General features: G+C 56.1%; 1 protein-coding gene across 1 annotated transcript; it reads right to left on the bottom strand.

The window, feature by feature from the left end:
• Nucleotides 1-3,875: 3,875 nt before the first annotated feature.
• Nucleotides 3,876-10,212, bottom strand: LHX3 (LIM homeobox 3; the record flags this gene model as incomplete). The annotated part of the gene is made up of 6 exons (XM_084272393.1): nucleotides 3,876-4,294; nucleotides 5,972-6,143; nucleotides 6,257-6,408; nucleotides 6,604-6,806; nucleotides 7,070-7,241; nucleotides 10,143-10,212. The coding sequence occupies 6 exons, from the start codon at nucleotides 10,210-10,212 to the stop codon at nucleotides 3,876-3,878; spliced, it is 1,188 nt and encodes a 395-aa protein (XP_084128519.1).
• Nucleotides 10,213-15,721: the final 5,509 nt, after the last annotated feature.

The raw sequence follows: 15,721 nt of genomic DNA on the forward strand, positions 1-15,721 counted from the left end.
GGCAGGGGGGTTTTGCTTCCAGTAGCCTCGGACAGGAATTCAGAACAAGTGGGGCGAGAAACAGTATTTCTACTGTTTGGCACAAAATCTAATAATTTCCTGCATCCATAGGGAATGCAAGGTTAGGCACAACAGCTGCTGAGAGATGAACACACTGTTTGGGGGAAAAAAGGGATAATCAGGTGTTAGATTCTCCTTACAGAAAATTTTGTGCCTCCCCTGTCAGGCACTCACACAGGTCAGCAGAGGTTGTACCACTCACCTCCGAATTGAGCAATGCAAAACCCCTCTCCGGAATCCCAGCTGGGTTTTACAAGCTGTCAGTCAGCTCCAGAGCGTTAGTTTTTATTTGCTTCTTTCAAATTGGTTTTCTTTTTTAACAGGAAGAAAGCATTTATCTTAATGGAGTTCCCTTGCCTCAGCCCTGAGAGGAGAGGCTGAAATGCAACCCCTGAATTGTATATCAGGATGCTCGGGGAGCTCTTCTCCGTGCCCAGAGCGCCGGCAACTTTCCTCCCGTTCTGCCTTTCAGAGCAAAGCACAAAAGCAGAGGGGGAAATCTGCATTTCTCCCTTCCTTAAATTCAGCCTTCTGCTGGGAATTCCCAGAGCGAGAGGAACAACAGTGCCCGTTATTTGTTGGGGAGGGGGAACAATGGACAAAAAGATCTATAAAATACGCCTTCGGTTGCTACAGTTTCCAGACAGTGGTTTTATAACAGCAGCATTACCTTAAAATCAGCAATATATCTGCCTTCCTGTTCTTATTTCCTTCTTTTTCAGGAAATAAGAGTCTTTGGGAGTCCTTTTTTTTTTAGTCTTTCTTAGGAAAATATTATTTATGGAATGTTGTGATACAAAACTCTTACCCAGCTTTGCTGGGAGTGTTTCAAGGGTAAGAGAGCAGAAGCCACAAAATTCTCGAGGACACAAACTCTGGGTTTTGGTTTGGGTGAAGTTTTGTATCCAGCTTTTTAAAATCCCAGGTTTTTCTAGTTATTTCCTGATCCCACTGTCCTTGTGGTACCCTGATGGGCCAGCAGCAACAGTTGTCTCAGCGTTACTCAGTTGTGGAGAAGGCAGAAAAAGCAGCTCCTGAATTTGCTGCCGAGCCCAGCTCTGGGCTCAGACTTGAGAGCTCAGACCTGACTGAGCTGAATTTCTCAGCTGCAGGAGACACATCTTCACCCATCGGAACCTCCCTTCCCCAGGAGCAAAGACACAAGCAGATTGAGACACCTCACCCCTGGCTCAGAACTGGCACGGTGGTTTTTACACCGAAAGCCCCCTGGTGTCACGCTGCAGGGCTTCTCCTTTCCCTGCTGTAGCTCTGGGATTGAGTGTCCTGAAAACACGTGTGATTTCTCTATGGGGTGAATATTGTGGCACCAAGTACCCCTTTTGCTTTGGGCAGGCTCCAGGCAGCTCGCTGAGAGCAGAAACTGGATGTGTTTCCTCTCCCCAGACACAGGGCATGCCTGTCAGGAGGGGGAGAAGCTGCAGGGATGCTCACAGAGCACGAGGAATTTGCAAATCTAAATCTTCCTGCGAATAGTATCGATCCCTGAGGCTTCCCGAGCCGGCAGCGTCTCACCCTCACCGAGCAAAGGCCCGGAGAAAGCAGGGGGTGATGGCTGGGTGCTGTGGTGAGCGCACATCCCTGCAGCTGGGAAACAGCCGGGGCGGTTACAGCCAGGACGGCAGCCAGCGACACGTCACCCTGTTCCCGCAGCGGCGATGTGGCCTTTAGAAAAGGTACAGGATAAAAGCCTGGATCTTCCAGGTGTCGCCGCCTGACATCTGGTGAGTCCCCGAGCAAGGCTGGCAGCCTCCCGGCACAGCACAGCCCAGCACAGCACAGCACAGCACAGCACAGCTCTCCCTTCCCCTGGGATTCCCAGCAAGATGAGGGATGTCTGTGCCAGAGCATCGCCCTGGGGCCGGAGGCAGCTGCACCCCCAACCCCAGCGCTGCCTCTGTGCCAAAGGCTTCTCCAATCCACACGCTCTCAAAGACTCTTGGTGCACAGAAGATCCCAAATATTCCCTGACTTCCCAGAGGAGCGAGGGTCTCCCAGCCCATGAGCTTTAAAAGGTCTCTCCCAGCTGAGAGCCTGGCCACGGACATTTGGGTATGAAGATGTGGGTGTGCAAGCACCTCTCGTGTGTCTGTGCAACACACACGGGATGCACATATTCACTCAAGCTTAATTCCTTAGGGGTTTCTTTCACTTCATTCTGATTTCTCTTTGAAAGATTCCCGTATCCAACTGCAGTGTTTCACCTGCACAACTTTCTGTTCACACACAGCCAGGCTCCAGCTCTGTTTGTTGCTTTTACTTTACCAGCATGAATTTCTGCTTCCACCTTTGCTGTGAGTGCTGGAAAATAACCATCAAAAATAGCTGGACCACGACCGAAGCCTGTGCGATCCTGTCTGGATCTCCAGAGGATTGCCAGCCTCCAAAACCAACAGCTTTTTGTCTCTGCTTATCAAAGCCTTTACACATCAGTGGGTTTATTCCTGTATTTATGGGGAAGAGTGTGTTTTGACACTTATTTCAGCCATGGCATCGAGTTTTGAGGGCTTTTCCTTGTCCTTTCAGGTACCACATTTACCTATGTTGATGCTTTAGATGTGAATTTAGCCGAAGACTATTTAAAGTTTAGCTGACAAATTTATTTGGAACCTTGAAGTATTTGATCATCAGAGAGAAAGCGAGAATATAAATAAAAGACACTGGACATTCACATCATCTACAGTTAAGTCGATCATTTCTTTTTTACAGAGAACAATATACATTTTGTCTTGCCTTTCCTCACAATCAGCTCAGCTTTATCTCCAGAAAAACACGAGTGCCTGGAACAGAGATGTGTCACCAGGAACGTGTGTGTTCACTCCAACATGCTCCCAGCGTGGAGGACGGCTCGAACTAAACCAGCCACCCCACCCCGCCCCGGCCAAGAAACCCCCCACACACACCTCCTCCCCCAGAAGGTATTTGGCAACAAGACATCAGGGTGATTTTTGAGACACTTTGCAGTAAAATTGTTGCAAAGGAATTGGAAAGAAAAGCCTAAGGATCCCAACCCAGAGCCACTAGTGTTCCTGGGTGAAGAAAAACCCCCTCCTGACCTGGTGATAGAAGTGTGGTTATTTGGTAATAAATACATCTACTCTGGTGGTTTAATGCTTATATGGAGGAATAAAACTAGCAAGCTACAAATTAAAAAGGGTGAGAGGCAGAAGTACGTCTGGTTTTTCATTTTACAAAGGAAAAGGGCTGTTGGTAAGTGATTGGCATATTAAAGAGCGTTTCATTTTAGAAAAGTCGATGTAAATTGGAAATAAACCCGGACATACCGCATCCGTGCGCCTTTCAAAACACCTGCTGGAAGAACAGAGGAGTTTTCTAGCAGGGATGTCTGAGGTGATTCACTATTAACACTTCTGCTATAGAAACAGAGACATTGTCACACCTTTTACCGTGGATGAGGACTTTTATTTTCCCTTGGGAAGGTTTCGGTGTGGCTGGGCGATGAAGCAAAGTCCCTGCTTTGGAGGATGCACTGACAACAGAAAGCGAAACACGTTCTATCAGATCTGTAAAGCACAAGTCCTGGTGTTTCAGTGAAGACACAATGGTCAGTTCTGTTTGGATGCTGCACCTCACAGCGATGCCACTGCCTTCGCCTGCTGTCCTCTCCTAACCCGCCGTGGGGTCACTCTCTGAAAGCACGGCCGCTCTCTCCATGTCCTCACGCTTTCCTGCCCCGCTCAGCAACCATGGATTGTCCCTCCTTCGTTTCCAAGGGTAGATGATGTTTGACAGCACCGAGTCCTTTCCCTTCCCATTGCAGGGTGGTGGACCCTCTATCAAAACTGAGCGTGGTCGACTTCATCCAGCCACGAAGCCGGGCTGGCAGGAAAATCCGGGTATCCCCCGCTGCTGCCGGTGGAGAGGTCGGAGCTGGGTCCGTTCCCGGCCAGGACCCTCATGGACTGGGGCACCCCTTGTCCGCTTTGTCCCATGATGCCTAAGCCGTTGTCTGGGTAAACCAAGCTGGAGATTAAAGGCTGGTGGCCGGGCAGGGCTTGCAAGGAAGCTGGTGACTGGGGGATCCCGTAGGGGCTGTTGGATCGCAGGTCGTGGTACTGGTCCTGAGCTGGGATGCCGCTGTGATCCAGAGCAAAGCTCCCGTTGGTCCCAGCCTGTCTCCCCAGAGCAGGGGACGCTTCGTTGAGATTGCTGTAAATCCCATTGGAATGGCTCATTTCAGATATAGAGGGCTCATCTGAAAGGGAAACGGACTGGTTTTACTGGGAGAGCAATGGTCCTGGCTGGCAGCGGTCGCACGGGAACTCCTGTGAGCTGGAGGTATAAATAGATTAGATGGATGGGAACTGAGCTAACTGAGCTGCCACAGACTTGCCACTTGTAATTCCTTATTATTCCCATCGCTGCTGATGGATCTTCAGGGGAGGCCACAGGATTATTATTTTTTTCTGAGTACAAACATCTAATACATTTTGGATTTTAAGAATATGCATTAAAAGTGCATATTAAAATATAGGACTGCAATTTAAAAATAATCCTTTAAAGGGGAAGAGGAGCTCAACATCTTCCCACCTTTTGTTCTGCATTCCCATTTGGCTTTGAGGTTTATCTTGAATTCTTACACCATTTTTAGGAGCTGCCTGGACACTCTCTGATAGAGGAAAAGCTCTCCATTGCTCAGAAAAAAATTATATCAAACCTCAGTGGTATTTATCTGCTCAGGAACAGGCTGATGAAATGTATCTGTATGGCTCTAAAACACTTCTTAAAAAATGAGCAATATTTTTTAAGTGACCAGCAAAAATCGTTTGTGTTTGTTAGGGGCTTTATGGGCAGCGAGAGCCGCTCGGTTGCCCGGGATACAAACCTGTTTGTGGCACCAAGCTATCAAGAATTGTCCCACATTTTTGAGTTATTATTTATAGTATATTCATATTTAATGACGCTGCTGCACGGTGTGTGTGAACAGGCTTGGAAAGCCAGTGGTTTTAAGGAACAGGGGAGAGAAGCTGAGATGCAAAGCGCTGCGTGTCTCTGAACAGCAGCGTGTCGGTGTAGATATGTGCCGGGGGTTTGCACTTCAGCTTCTCTCTGGTGATGCCACAAACACAACACACACGGCTGGACACCGCGGCAGCGCTGACGGGGTCGTGTCAGTGGAGACTGTTTGGCTCTGGGTCAGCTCTGGGGGCCACGCAGGATGTGTCCCCACGCAGCACTGGAGGTACCAACCCCCCCCCCCACCAGCACAGGGCCGTATCCTGCTCCTACAGCAGCTGCTGTGGGGATGGGGGGTGTGGGATGAGGCTCACTACCTGTGCCCTGTGGTTTGCCAACAGAGATCTCTGCCCTAAACTGGGACCCTCTGGTGCAGGAACTCCCCAGCACGCTGTCATCTCCCCTTTACAGCAGGGTGAGAGCTAACAGCTCCCACAAGAGCTGGGGAGGGAGCCCTAACTAGCCGATAAACCCAGCCCTAAATATTACCGAAAGGAATTCTACATCCTTCTCCCCACAGAAACGCTCAGGGACTCTGGACTCGGGGTTTTGTATTTCCAGGAGTCCCCTGAAAGGGCTGTGAGCAGCTCGGCCATGGGCTGCGCCGGCCCGGGCAGCTCTCCCTGCTCTCCCTGCTCCTTTTCGGGACCGACACAGCCCCCGCGGAGTTTCCACTGCACTTCCTCAGCCTCGGCTGCCCCTCGCTTTCCCCGCAGCCCTGCCAGGACCTGGGCTCTGAGCCGCTCCCGCCTTGGGCACCTGTTTTCACCCATTATATTATAGCCGAAAATTATGAACGTAGCACCGGGGGAGGGTGATGTGTGGAAGGAGCCGCGGCACGGGCAGCAGCTTTGCAGGGAGGGCACAGACCGCGCTCGGCAAAGCCCCGGCCGGGGTCGGGGCTGCGGGGACCGACCTGTGAAGGAGACCTCGGCGTCGCTGTCGGGCCCCTCCTCCTGGATGCTGTCCTTGTCGGATTTGGAGGTCCCCCGGGACCGCTTCATGTTCCTGAAGTACTGACCCCAGCGCTGTCTCCCCGCGTCCTTCTTCAGCCTTTTCTCCTTGGCCCTGCGGTTCTGGAACCAGACCTGCGAGCAGGACACGCCGGGGAGCTCCCTCCGCCCCGTCCCCGCCGCCTCCCGCCCCGCAGCCCCCGGGCAGACCCGGGGGAGATGGGGGTGAGAGGGTCGCCCCGTCTCACCTGCACCACCCGCATGTCCAGCCCCGTCTCCGAGGAAAGCTGCTCCCGGACGTGCCGCGCCGGCTTGGGCGAGTTGTTGTAGGCGTTCTTGAGGGTTTCCAGCTGCTTGGCCGTGATGGTGGTGCGGGGCCTCTTGGCCGTGGACTCGGCCTCTGCCCGACACGGTGCGAGTTAGAGACGAAGATGCCACGGAGCGGCCCGGGACCCCCCTCCCCGTCCTCCCTCCAGCCACCCCTGAGGGCAGATGCTCCCGGCGCCGCTCCCGGGGGCGGATAGGAGAGCCCCGGGCCGCCTCCCTCTTTCCCTCAGGGACTAAGGGGGATAGGGGAGTGCGGGGCAAGGGGTACCTCTCTGCTTGGCCGTCTCGTAGTCCGCCTTGCATACCAGCCTGCTGTCCTCCATGAGGTAGAACTCGTCGCCGGTGGCCAGCTGCCGCTTGCAGACGATGCAGGCGAAGCAGTGCAGGTGGTAAACGAAGTCCTGGGCCCTGCGCACCACCTGGGTCGGGGGGATGCCCTGCTGGCAGGCGGCACACTTCGTCCCGAAGCGCCTGAGCGGGGAGGGGGAGGGTGGTGGGGGGGGGGACAAGCGGCGGCCGCTGAGCGCGGCGGAGGGGCGGGAGCGGCCCGGTCCCCCCACCGCTGTCCGCGGTGCTGAACGCCGCCCTCCGCCGCGCTGTCGGCGGTGCCGAGCCCCAGGCGTGCGGCTCCCGCCCGGGCTGTCCTGCGGTTTCTCCCCCCTCTCCCTCCCTCTCTCTCCCTCCGTTGCCCCGCGGCGTGTCCCCATCCCCGGCCGCGTCCCGTCCCCACGCACTTGAAGAAGTCCTCCTTGCAGTACACGCCGTCCCCGCGGCTGAAGCACTTCTCGGCCAGCTGCGTCTGGCAGTCGGAGCATTTCAGGCACTTGCTGTGCCAGTGCCGGTCCAGGACCTTCAGGATGAACCTGTCCACGATGTGCTGGTTGCAGCCGGCGCACAGCGGGATCTCTGCGGGGAGGCAGCTCCCGTCAGCCGCCGCCCTGACGGCCCCGCTGCCTCCCGACGCCGTCCCCGAGACCGGCCCGGCCCGGCCCCACCGGGATCGCTGCTGCCCGACGGCGGACCCGGGGATGGGCCGGAGAACGACCCGAAAAAAAACGGTATTCGTTTAAATTCGTTGGCGCCGTTCGAGCCGCTCCCGGCGCCGCGGGGAGCACTGATCCCCCGGGGCAAAGAACACCGGGGGAAGCGCCCAGGAGCCCCCCGGGAAATGGAGGAGAAGGGAAGCGACGGGAACGGAATTAACTCCCGAGCCGAGCCGCCGGCGAAAGTTGCACCGCAGTTATTCCCGGCTCTTTCCCCTTTTTCTACACTTCCCAAATTCACCTGTAAATAACGGCGGGTTAGCCCGGGCGGGGAGGGGAAAGAAACGGCCGGAAAATATGAGAATTGCCCTGAAAATAAAAGCGCAGAAGCCTTGTCTTACCACCCTGCAGATCCCGACAGAGATGATGACATAGAAAGAAGTGATAAGGATACGGATGTAAAGAAGCAGAGATATAAAATTAAACAAAGTAAATAGAGAACGAAAATGTACAGATATATAGACATAAACATATAGATAGGGGTATATAGGTATGGATATGTGGATGGAGAGGTACACAAATACAGATATATCGTAGAGATGCAGAAAGAGAGATGTATAGACACGGCTGTATAGAGATAGATGCAGACAGTAGAGTATCTGTACGTTAAAATAAATATATAGAGAGAGATTGAGATGCTTCGCTGTGCGTAGGGGCAGCGCTGGAGATGATCTCGTTAGAGGCACTGATCGTCTCCTCAACAATTCACCGCGTCCAGAAAAATATCCTGAAGGCAGCGGCCCCGGGGAGAACCGGGGAGAACCGGGGAGAACCGGGGAGACCGGGCTGCGGTACCGGCACGGCAACACGGCACAGCCCTGCAAGGTCCCGGAGCGGCCCGGTCCCGGCCCGCGGCTCTTACGCTGCATGGTGTCTCCGCGGGCCGCGGCCGCGCCGCTCCCTCAGACCGGCCGCCAAATCTGGCGCATCTTCCGCGGGGCGCGGGCGCAGCCCCCGCCGCCCCCAGCCCCGCCGCCGCCCCCCGCCCCGTCGCTGCCGAGGCCGGGCCGGGGTACGGAGCCGCCGCGCTCCCCCTTTCGCCGGCCCTGCCCGACCCCCCCCCCAAATCACGGCGGCTGTGGCCTCTCCCCCGGTCGCTGCCACCCCCGCGGCGCCGGGGATTTAATTCGCTAAAGCGGGTTATTTTTAGATGCCGACCCTCCCCGCCGGTGCCGGTCTGAAGCGCCGGGCAGGGCACCGCGCCGAGCTGTATTTAATCCCCCCCGGAGCCGGCGGCACATCCCCTCCCGCCGCCCCTTCCCGGCCGGGCACGGCGGGAGAGAGACGGCTCCGGGGCGCCCGGAAACGAAACCGGCGCGGGGCCGCCCCCCGACGGGGCCGGTGGCGGGCGGGGGGCAGAGCGGGCGGCGGGGGCCGCGCCGGGAGGCGCCGTGGGGAGGTACCGCCGGCCGCTGCCGGGGGGTCGTTGTTAGCCGCAAGCCCCGGGGGCTGCCCCCGGCCCGGACAAAGCCCCGCACGGCTCGGCCCCTCCGGCGGCACGAAACCCCCTCCGGACCCGGTCCTGCCGTCGCCCTGCCCCGGCGCCCGGCCACGGTGAGCCCCGGTGAGCCCCGGTGAGCCCCGCTGCTCCTCCTCGCTGCCTCCCCGGGCCCCGACGGAGCCCGCGGTGCCACGAACGGGCGTCGCGTCCTGCGGGCAAACGGCGTTTTCGTGTCGCTGCTCCTACCGGGGCTTCGCTTTCGGCGGTGTCGCCTCCTCCCCGCCCAGCAAAAGCATCTCCCAACTGACGGGGTCGAGCGCGCAACTACCGCGGCTGCCGGGACCGCACCGCCGGGAGCCGCCGGGAATTGCCACAAACCGGGAGTGGGACCGGGGGCACCAGCCCGACGGCGGGGGGGGGGCTGCCGGGTTGTCGGTCCCGCGGGATCGGTCCCGCTCCCGGTACCACCTCGGTCCCCTCAGGCCGGCGGGGCCCCCGCCTCGGCTTCTCGTTATTTTGATTTGAAGCCCCCGTCGATGCTGCCGAGAGCCGGGACGGTCCCGCAGCGGGACCAAATCGGCTGCCCGGGACCCGGCTCTGCCACCCCCAGAGAGACCCCCGGTGCCCCGGACACGTCAGGGCAGCGCGGCCCGGGTCTCCTCGTCTCGGCAGCGCCATTTCCGTTCGTTAAACATTAAAAAAACCCCAAACGTTTAGGGGACGAATTAACGGGAGTTTTTCTAGGAGCGGAAAAAGCCGGGTGGGAGCCGGGGGGGTTGGCGCAGGGGGTGCCCAACGACAAGGGACAACCGGCGGGCAGAAACTCCCCGGTTCGTCCCCGCCGTCGTTGCGCGCGGAGCGGAGGGACCGCGGGCCAGGAGCCGCCGCTCCGCGGTGCGGGACAGAGATCCCGCGGGGCCGGCGCAGGGGGTGAGCCCGGGGCAGCCGCCGCCTTTCCCTCCGGGACGGAGCACGGACCCCCGGTCCAGACCCGACGGGACCCAGAGGGGCAGCTGGAGCCGGGCGCGGGGCTGGACCTGTTGGGCGCGAGGGGCGACGGGGTGACCTGTGATGCCGGGGACGAGGCAGGAGAGAACGAGAGGGAGCGCGGGGAGGCGCGGAATGGTCCGGGATGGACCCGCGGAGCCGTCAAACCGCCCGCCCTCCCCTGCGGCCGGCTACGTCTGTGGCCCCGACGGTACCCCGAGCAGCGCGGAACGGGCGCAGGCGGGGGCACGGCCGGGCCCGCTCCCGCCGGGGCTCCCAGAGCCGTCGCCGATGCCTCCGCGGGGGGACGCGGAGGTTTGCACGGCCCCCCCTCACCTGGGCTCCGCGGGAAGGGGCAGAGCTCCGCTGCCTTCTCCGAACCGGCGCGGACCCTCTCCAGCAACATCGCGGCCTCCGCGGGCGCGCCGGGCGCCGTCCGAGGTGCGCGGGTGGCTGCGGAGGAGTGGCGGAGCGGCGCGGAGGGGAGCGCAGGGAGCGGCGCGGGGGCTGGCCGCCGCCCGGGGCGGAGCGGGGCCGGCGCGGGGGGGCGGGCTGGGGGCGGCACCGTGCCGTCGGGCCGGGCCGCAGCTGGGCCGCGGTTCACCGCGGGGCTCTTTAGCATCAGAAAAGCGGGAGGGGAGGGGAGGGAGGGGACACTGTTCCCCCACGGCCCACGCGTGGTCGGGGCCGCCGCTCCCGACGCGTGGGCTCAGGCTGCAGCCGCCGCCTCCCCCCGCAAAGCCCCCGACGGCAGCCCCGCGCTGCTGCCGGGGGGCGAGGGAGTCGCCGTCGGGGGGAACCCCCCTTCCCCCGAGACCGCCCCCCCGCCCGCCCCCGCGCCCGGATTTCGTTTGTCCCGGCGCACGGGGGTCCCCCAGCAGCACCCGTGGGGAGCGGGTGGGTGTTGGGTTTGTCCCCCTCCACTGAGCAATTAATGAGCACAGAGAGAACGGAGTCTGACCCGTGGCAATCAGCACCCTGTGTCTGGGGGCGTTAATTGCACTAATCAAGGATGGGGCAGACATTAGACCTGTGTGCACGTGTGTTTACATGGATGTGCGTGCGGGGACGGGGCATGTGCAGGAGCGTGTGTGTGCACACAGGGTGCAGGGACATGTGCACACAGGACCATGCGTGTAGCTGTGTGTGTGCACACACGGGTGTTTGATGTGGTTTGTGTGAGTGTGCAAGCAGGGTGTGTGTGTGTGTGTGTGAGAGCCTGTGTGCCCATGGGGACGTGCACGCTTCTGTGTGTATGTGTGTGTGTGTGTGCCAGCCTGTGTGCCCATGGGGACGTGCATGCTTCTCCGTGTGTGTGTGTGTGTGTACAAGCAGATGTGCCAGGCTGTGCCCGCACCCTCGTGCTCGCGTGCCCAGAGGTGTTGGTGTATGTGCAGGGGGTGTGGGCACGTGTCTGTGCGCCTGTGCGTGTGCCTGTGCCGGGCTGGGCAGCCCCGTGCGTGGGGGTGCTGCCTGCTCCAGGCAGCCGGAGCTGATAATTGTGGTTGTTACTGTGAGCCCGTTAATCCCCCGAATCCCTTTACCTCCTGCTCACAGGGGATTACAAATTAATAAAAGCAGCTTAGGGGCGGGAGCCTCCAAACACACACATATGTTCCTGCCGGACGGCAGCACGGGGACTTTCGCCCGCTCGTGGGGGCAGCTGAGCAGTGGGCCCAGCATTGAGCTCCTGAAAGCCCCGACCTGGTGGTGCCCACCTTGGCCCTGCACTGCTGCCACTCACCCCTGGGCACCCAGCTGTCGTCCTGCCTGCTCCAGATCCTGCACCACACGGGACTGTCAGGACTGATGGTTGGGTCAGGTCCGTCCCCTCAGATGGTCCATCTGGACAGGGACACAGGTCCTGTTCTGGGGACAGCTCAGATGTGCATGGGTGGAAAATAATGCAGGGAGAGATTCTGGGGACCAGGATCTGAGAGCCCCAAATAAAGTACCTAGAAATGTCAGGTTGGCTTAGATCTGGGATCCAGGTAGAGCAGTGGTGGAGCACAACCAGTACCATGCTGTGGCAATGCTGGGTACCACCAGCACGGGCTGCACTCCACCCTCCCCAGGGCCGGGGGCAGCTTTGGTGGGGGGGGGGGGCAGGTGACGACCCATATGGCCTCTTTTAAGCTCAGTTTTATAAGTGGATTTTTAGTCTGATCCTCTAAGGAAGCCGTTTAAGAAAGTGTGTGTGGTGGTGGCTGCTCCCCAGTGCACGTGGCACAGGTCAGCGTCGTGGCACTTGCAGCTGTGCAGAATGGTGGTGGCCAGTGTCCCCCTCAGGACCATCAGCCACACGTGCCAGCCCTGTGCAGGCTCCTGTTCCCAGCTCCATGGGGGACTCGCCCCACAGCACCATCTCAGCAGGGTCCACAAAAGCCCCTTTGGATGATCTCCACCTGACACACACTGTTGCACCCTCCTGCTTGGGTTGCAGCAGGCGTCACACTGGCTGTAGGCTCCTCACTGGGGTTCCACCACTATTAAAAAGAAACCCCAACGAAACTTGTACCTGTTCCTGCCCTCTCCCTCTCCTGGCTCAGATCACTCAGCAGCCCCTGAGAGCTCTGGGCTTAAAGCTATTCCCCTCCCTGTTCCCTTCTCATCAGCTCTCCTGCGATCAGACCCAGAGGCTGCACCATCCTTCAGAGGAAACTGGACCAGTCTGGGAGCAACTTTGTGTGGTAAGGGCAGGGCACCCCCAGCAGCATCATCATCTGCGCTGTGCTCACCCTCACAACACTGAGGTGATGAGCCCATTCCTCAAGACTCCCCAAGGGAACATCAGTTTTCTAGGCAAGGCCACAGCCCAGCAAGGAAACACACGTCCCTGGAGAGGTGTGTTGCATCACCAAACTTCAGATAACCTTATCTACAGGTTTAGAACCCTTCTTGATTTCTAAAACCTTATTGATTTATAAAAATATCTGAGTCCTTCTGCAGGAAGATCATCGATACTCCTAATGAGTCACCCACCCCACCTCCTCGGTGGCCTTGGGGCTGTGCAGGAGGATTCTGAAGCATCCAGTGGAGGTTGGCACCATCCTGGCCAAAGAGGAGATGTTCAGGTTTAAGGGAAAGGCAGATGTGTGGGTGTCTATAACATGCAAATCATCTTCCATCACTCCTGCAAAAATTCTCTGCCATTCATAAAGCTGTGGAATAACAGTGATAACCTGTTCCTGGTGCTTTTCAAGATTAAGTACGTACCTGAAGTGACCAAGACAGTTTGAAAGGGACAGGTGTACAAGCTGTCCTTGGATAACCAGCCTGCAATCCAGCTTTTAGCTAAAAACAACTTGAAAATACAAGTGAAAAGCCAAAAGGCACCACTTTTTGCCCAAAGGTTTTGCAGTTTATTTTAAACAAGCACGTTAGTTTACAATTTAGTACAAAACCATCACTTTTCCTTCCTAGAGAGGAATGAGACAAGAGTAAAAAACCAAAGCAGAACAGACTTGAAAGTGTCAAGTTACTGAATTCAAATAAATAAGCCATTTAAATTACTGAGCTGTTACAGTCACTGTGTTCAACACCTCGTACACCACGCACAGACCTGGACAGTCCAGCCCAGCCTTTTGTTAAGGTGAGAGTTCCCATCCTGTCCTGAGCTGGAACAGCAGGATGGAAATTAAGAGTTCCTAGGAGTAACTTCATTAGGTTTCTTCAGCACTTGCAGCTTTTCTTTCCCTCCTGGCACATTCCACAGTGCTCCTTTTATGTTCTAGGCAGGTTTAATATTTGCTCTTTAAAACCATCCAAGAGCAAAGGCGGCTCCATGAATTACAAAGGGCCAAGAAATCCTTCTTGGTTCGATCCACCAATGAATGTGGCACTGCAGAAACTTCTGGTGTCCCACACAACACCCCCACAGACCCTCCAGGACTGAGGAGACGGTGGTTTGAGGCAACTCTGAACAAGGAAACACTTTCTTGTAACTCAGCCCTGACAAATGGCAAAGCAGCATCACACATGCCCAGCAGACACCTTCACAGAGTGCAGAAGAGGATGGGATTTGTCATTATAAAGACAAATAGTAATTAGGAGCAAGTAAACCAGGATTTACACAACTGATGTAACCAATGATTTCCAGGTGAGGCCACTACTAGCAGCTGAAGTGAAAGCCTTAGCCAGTCAGCCCATAACAACCACCACAGGTAATCAAGATCCCAACCCTGTGTTTTTAGGCTCTTAACAAGCCAAACCCACTGGAAGTTTGAGTATCAGTTCATTTTGTCATGACCCAGCAAGGCCTCAGCAACATGAAGGTCACAAAAAAATCCCTCCCTTACTCCAAACCCACCCTTGCTGCTGTTTTAACAGCAAAACCATCCCAACAAACCTTCAAAACCTTTTGTTTTCCTATGCAGATGGAAATAAGCAGCCTGACTGAAAGCTAACACACTCTATACACTGGGCAGAGTTTGAAACAGCAGCAGTAATGACTGGTTTTCAACTTCAAAACATGTGACAATACTGACAGAGGGAAATCCAAGAGTCCCCCAAACTCCCACATGTTGCAGATCTGATACTTGCTGTGCTGCAGTTTGGGGGGTTGTTGGTGTTTGGGTGATTTTCTTAAGATGAGCTACACATCCTTCCTCCTTGGACGGTATCAACACCTCCCCAGATCAGGTCACTTACAAGTTGTGTGATTTTTTCAAAACTGAATTTGAAAACTCTGGGTTTTCCTCTTCACCAACCTCCTCCCAGGACCCCTCCCTGGACCCCAGCAGCACCAAGGACCCAGCCTGGACCACCTTCACTACATTTCCAGCTACTTACAAGTTGTTTTAACATTCAAGGTGCTATAAATACAGGGATTCATGAATTCCTAAAGAAGAGAGACACCCACAAAGGCTCCTCGGGCCAGAACTCCTCCACAGTGAGGGAAGGTCCTTAAAAAGCAGAATTAGAGGGAAGTTTTCAGGTCAGAGCACAGCAGAAGCAGCTGTCTGCAGGTGCTCCCTGCAGCTCTTGGACCACAGAGGCCGTGCCTGGCAGCATCTTTTACACTCAAGTTTTCTTATTGCCATTGGAAGGTACAGAAACCTGTGTCAGAAACGCCCATGTCTGTGAGCAAACAAGAATTGATTATGAAAAAAATACCAAGAAGAACTCATAATGAAAAAAAAGAACACCCCTGTTGAGTTTTTGTGCTTTTAGCCTGTGCTTTAGACCAGGCTTTAAACTTTTTGTGCTAAGGCTTATGATGGAAATAAGGAGGAGACACTTCCAGTATACATACAGTGAACTGGCCAGGAACTATTTATTCCCTCTCCTGTAACAGAAGAGCTAGTGAACGTTCAATCAAATTAAAAGTTGCAAATGTAGAATTGAAAGGAAAAGCCTTTTTATATAACATAATTAATCTGGAGAACTCACTGCCCAAGAAAACATCGAGGCCAAAACCTATTAGGATTAACTAAAGATTAGGTAATGGATAACTAGAACATGCTCAATTACATTGGATAGGATTATAAACTTCACTATCCAGGACGTGAATTATCCCCCCAGCCAGGATCAGACAGGAACTCCTGTTCTAGTGGTCATTTTATAACTGTTTTCATGGTTTCTTCTAACTGCTCAACCAGGACCCCAAACAGATCTGTAAAGGCAACTCCCCTACTCCCAAGTGCTGTCACAGCCCAGACTGGAGCAGCAATCAGATTTGGCCATTAGTTAACCCCTTCCTGACCCAAACAGAGGAGCATTCCATCAGAAGAGCCAAAGAAATGGGCTGTTCTTCTATGTACAGACAGCTTTGCAGCCAGCAGCAGTTGGTATCTTCTGGGAGCTCAGAACTGAAGTACCAAGAGAAGAGCTTATCCCACCTCACAAATTACTGCTGTGTAACAGATCCACACATTTCTTCTGACACACAAATCTCACCATCCTTCACTGAAACC

This window comes from Gallinula chloropus (assembly GCF_964237585.1).
Source record: "Gallinula chloropus genome assembly, chromosome: 18".
Taxonomy (NCBI): Eukaryota; Metazoa; Chordata; class Aves; order Gruiformes; family Rallidae; genus Gallinula; species Gallinula chloropus.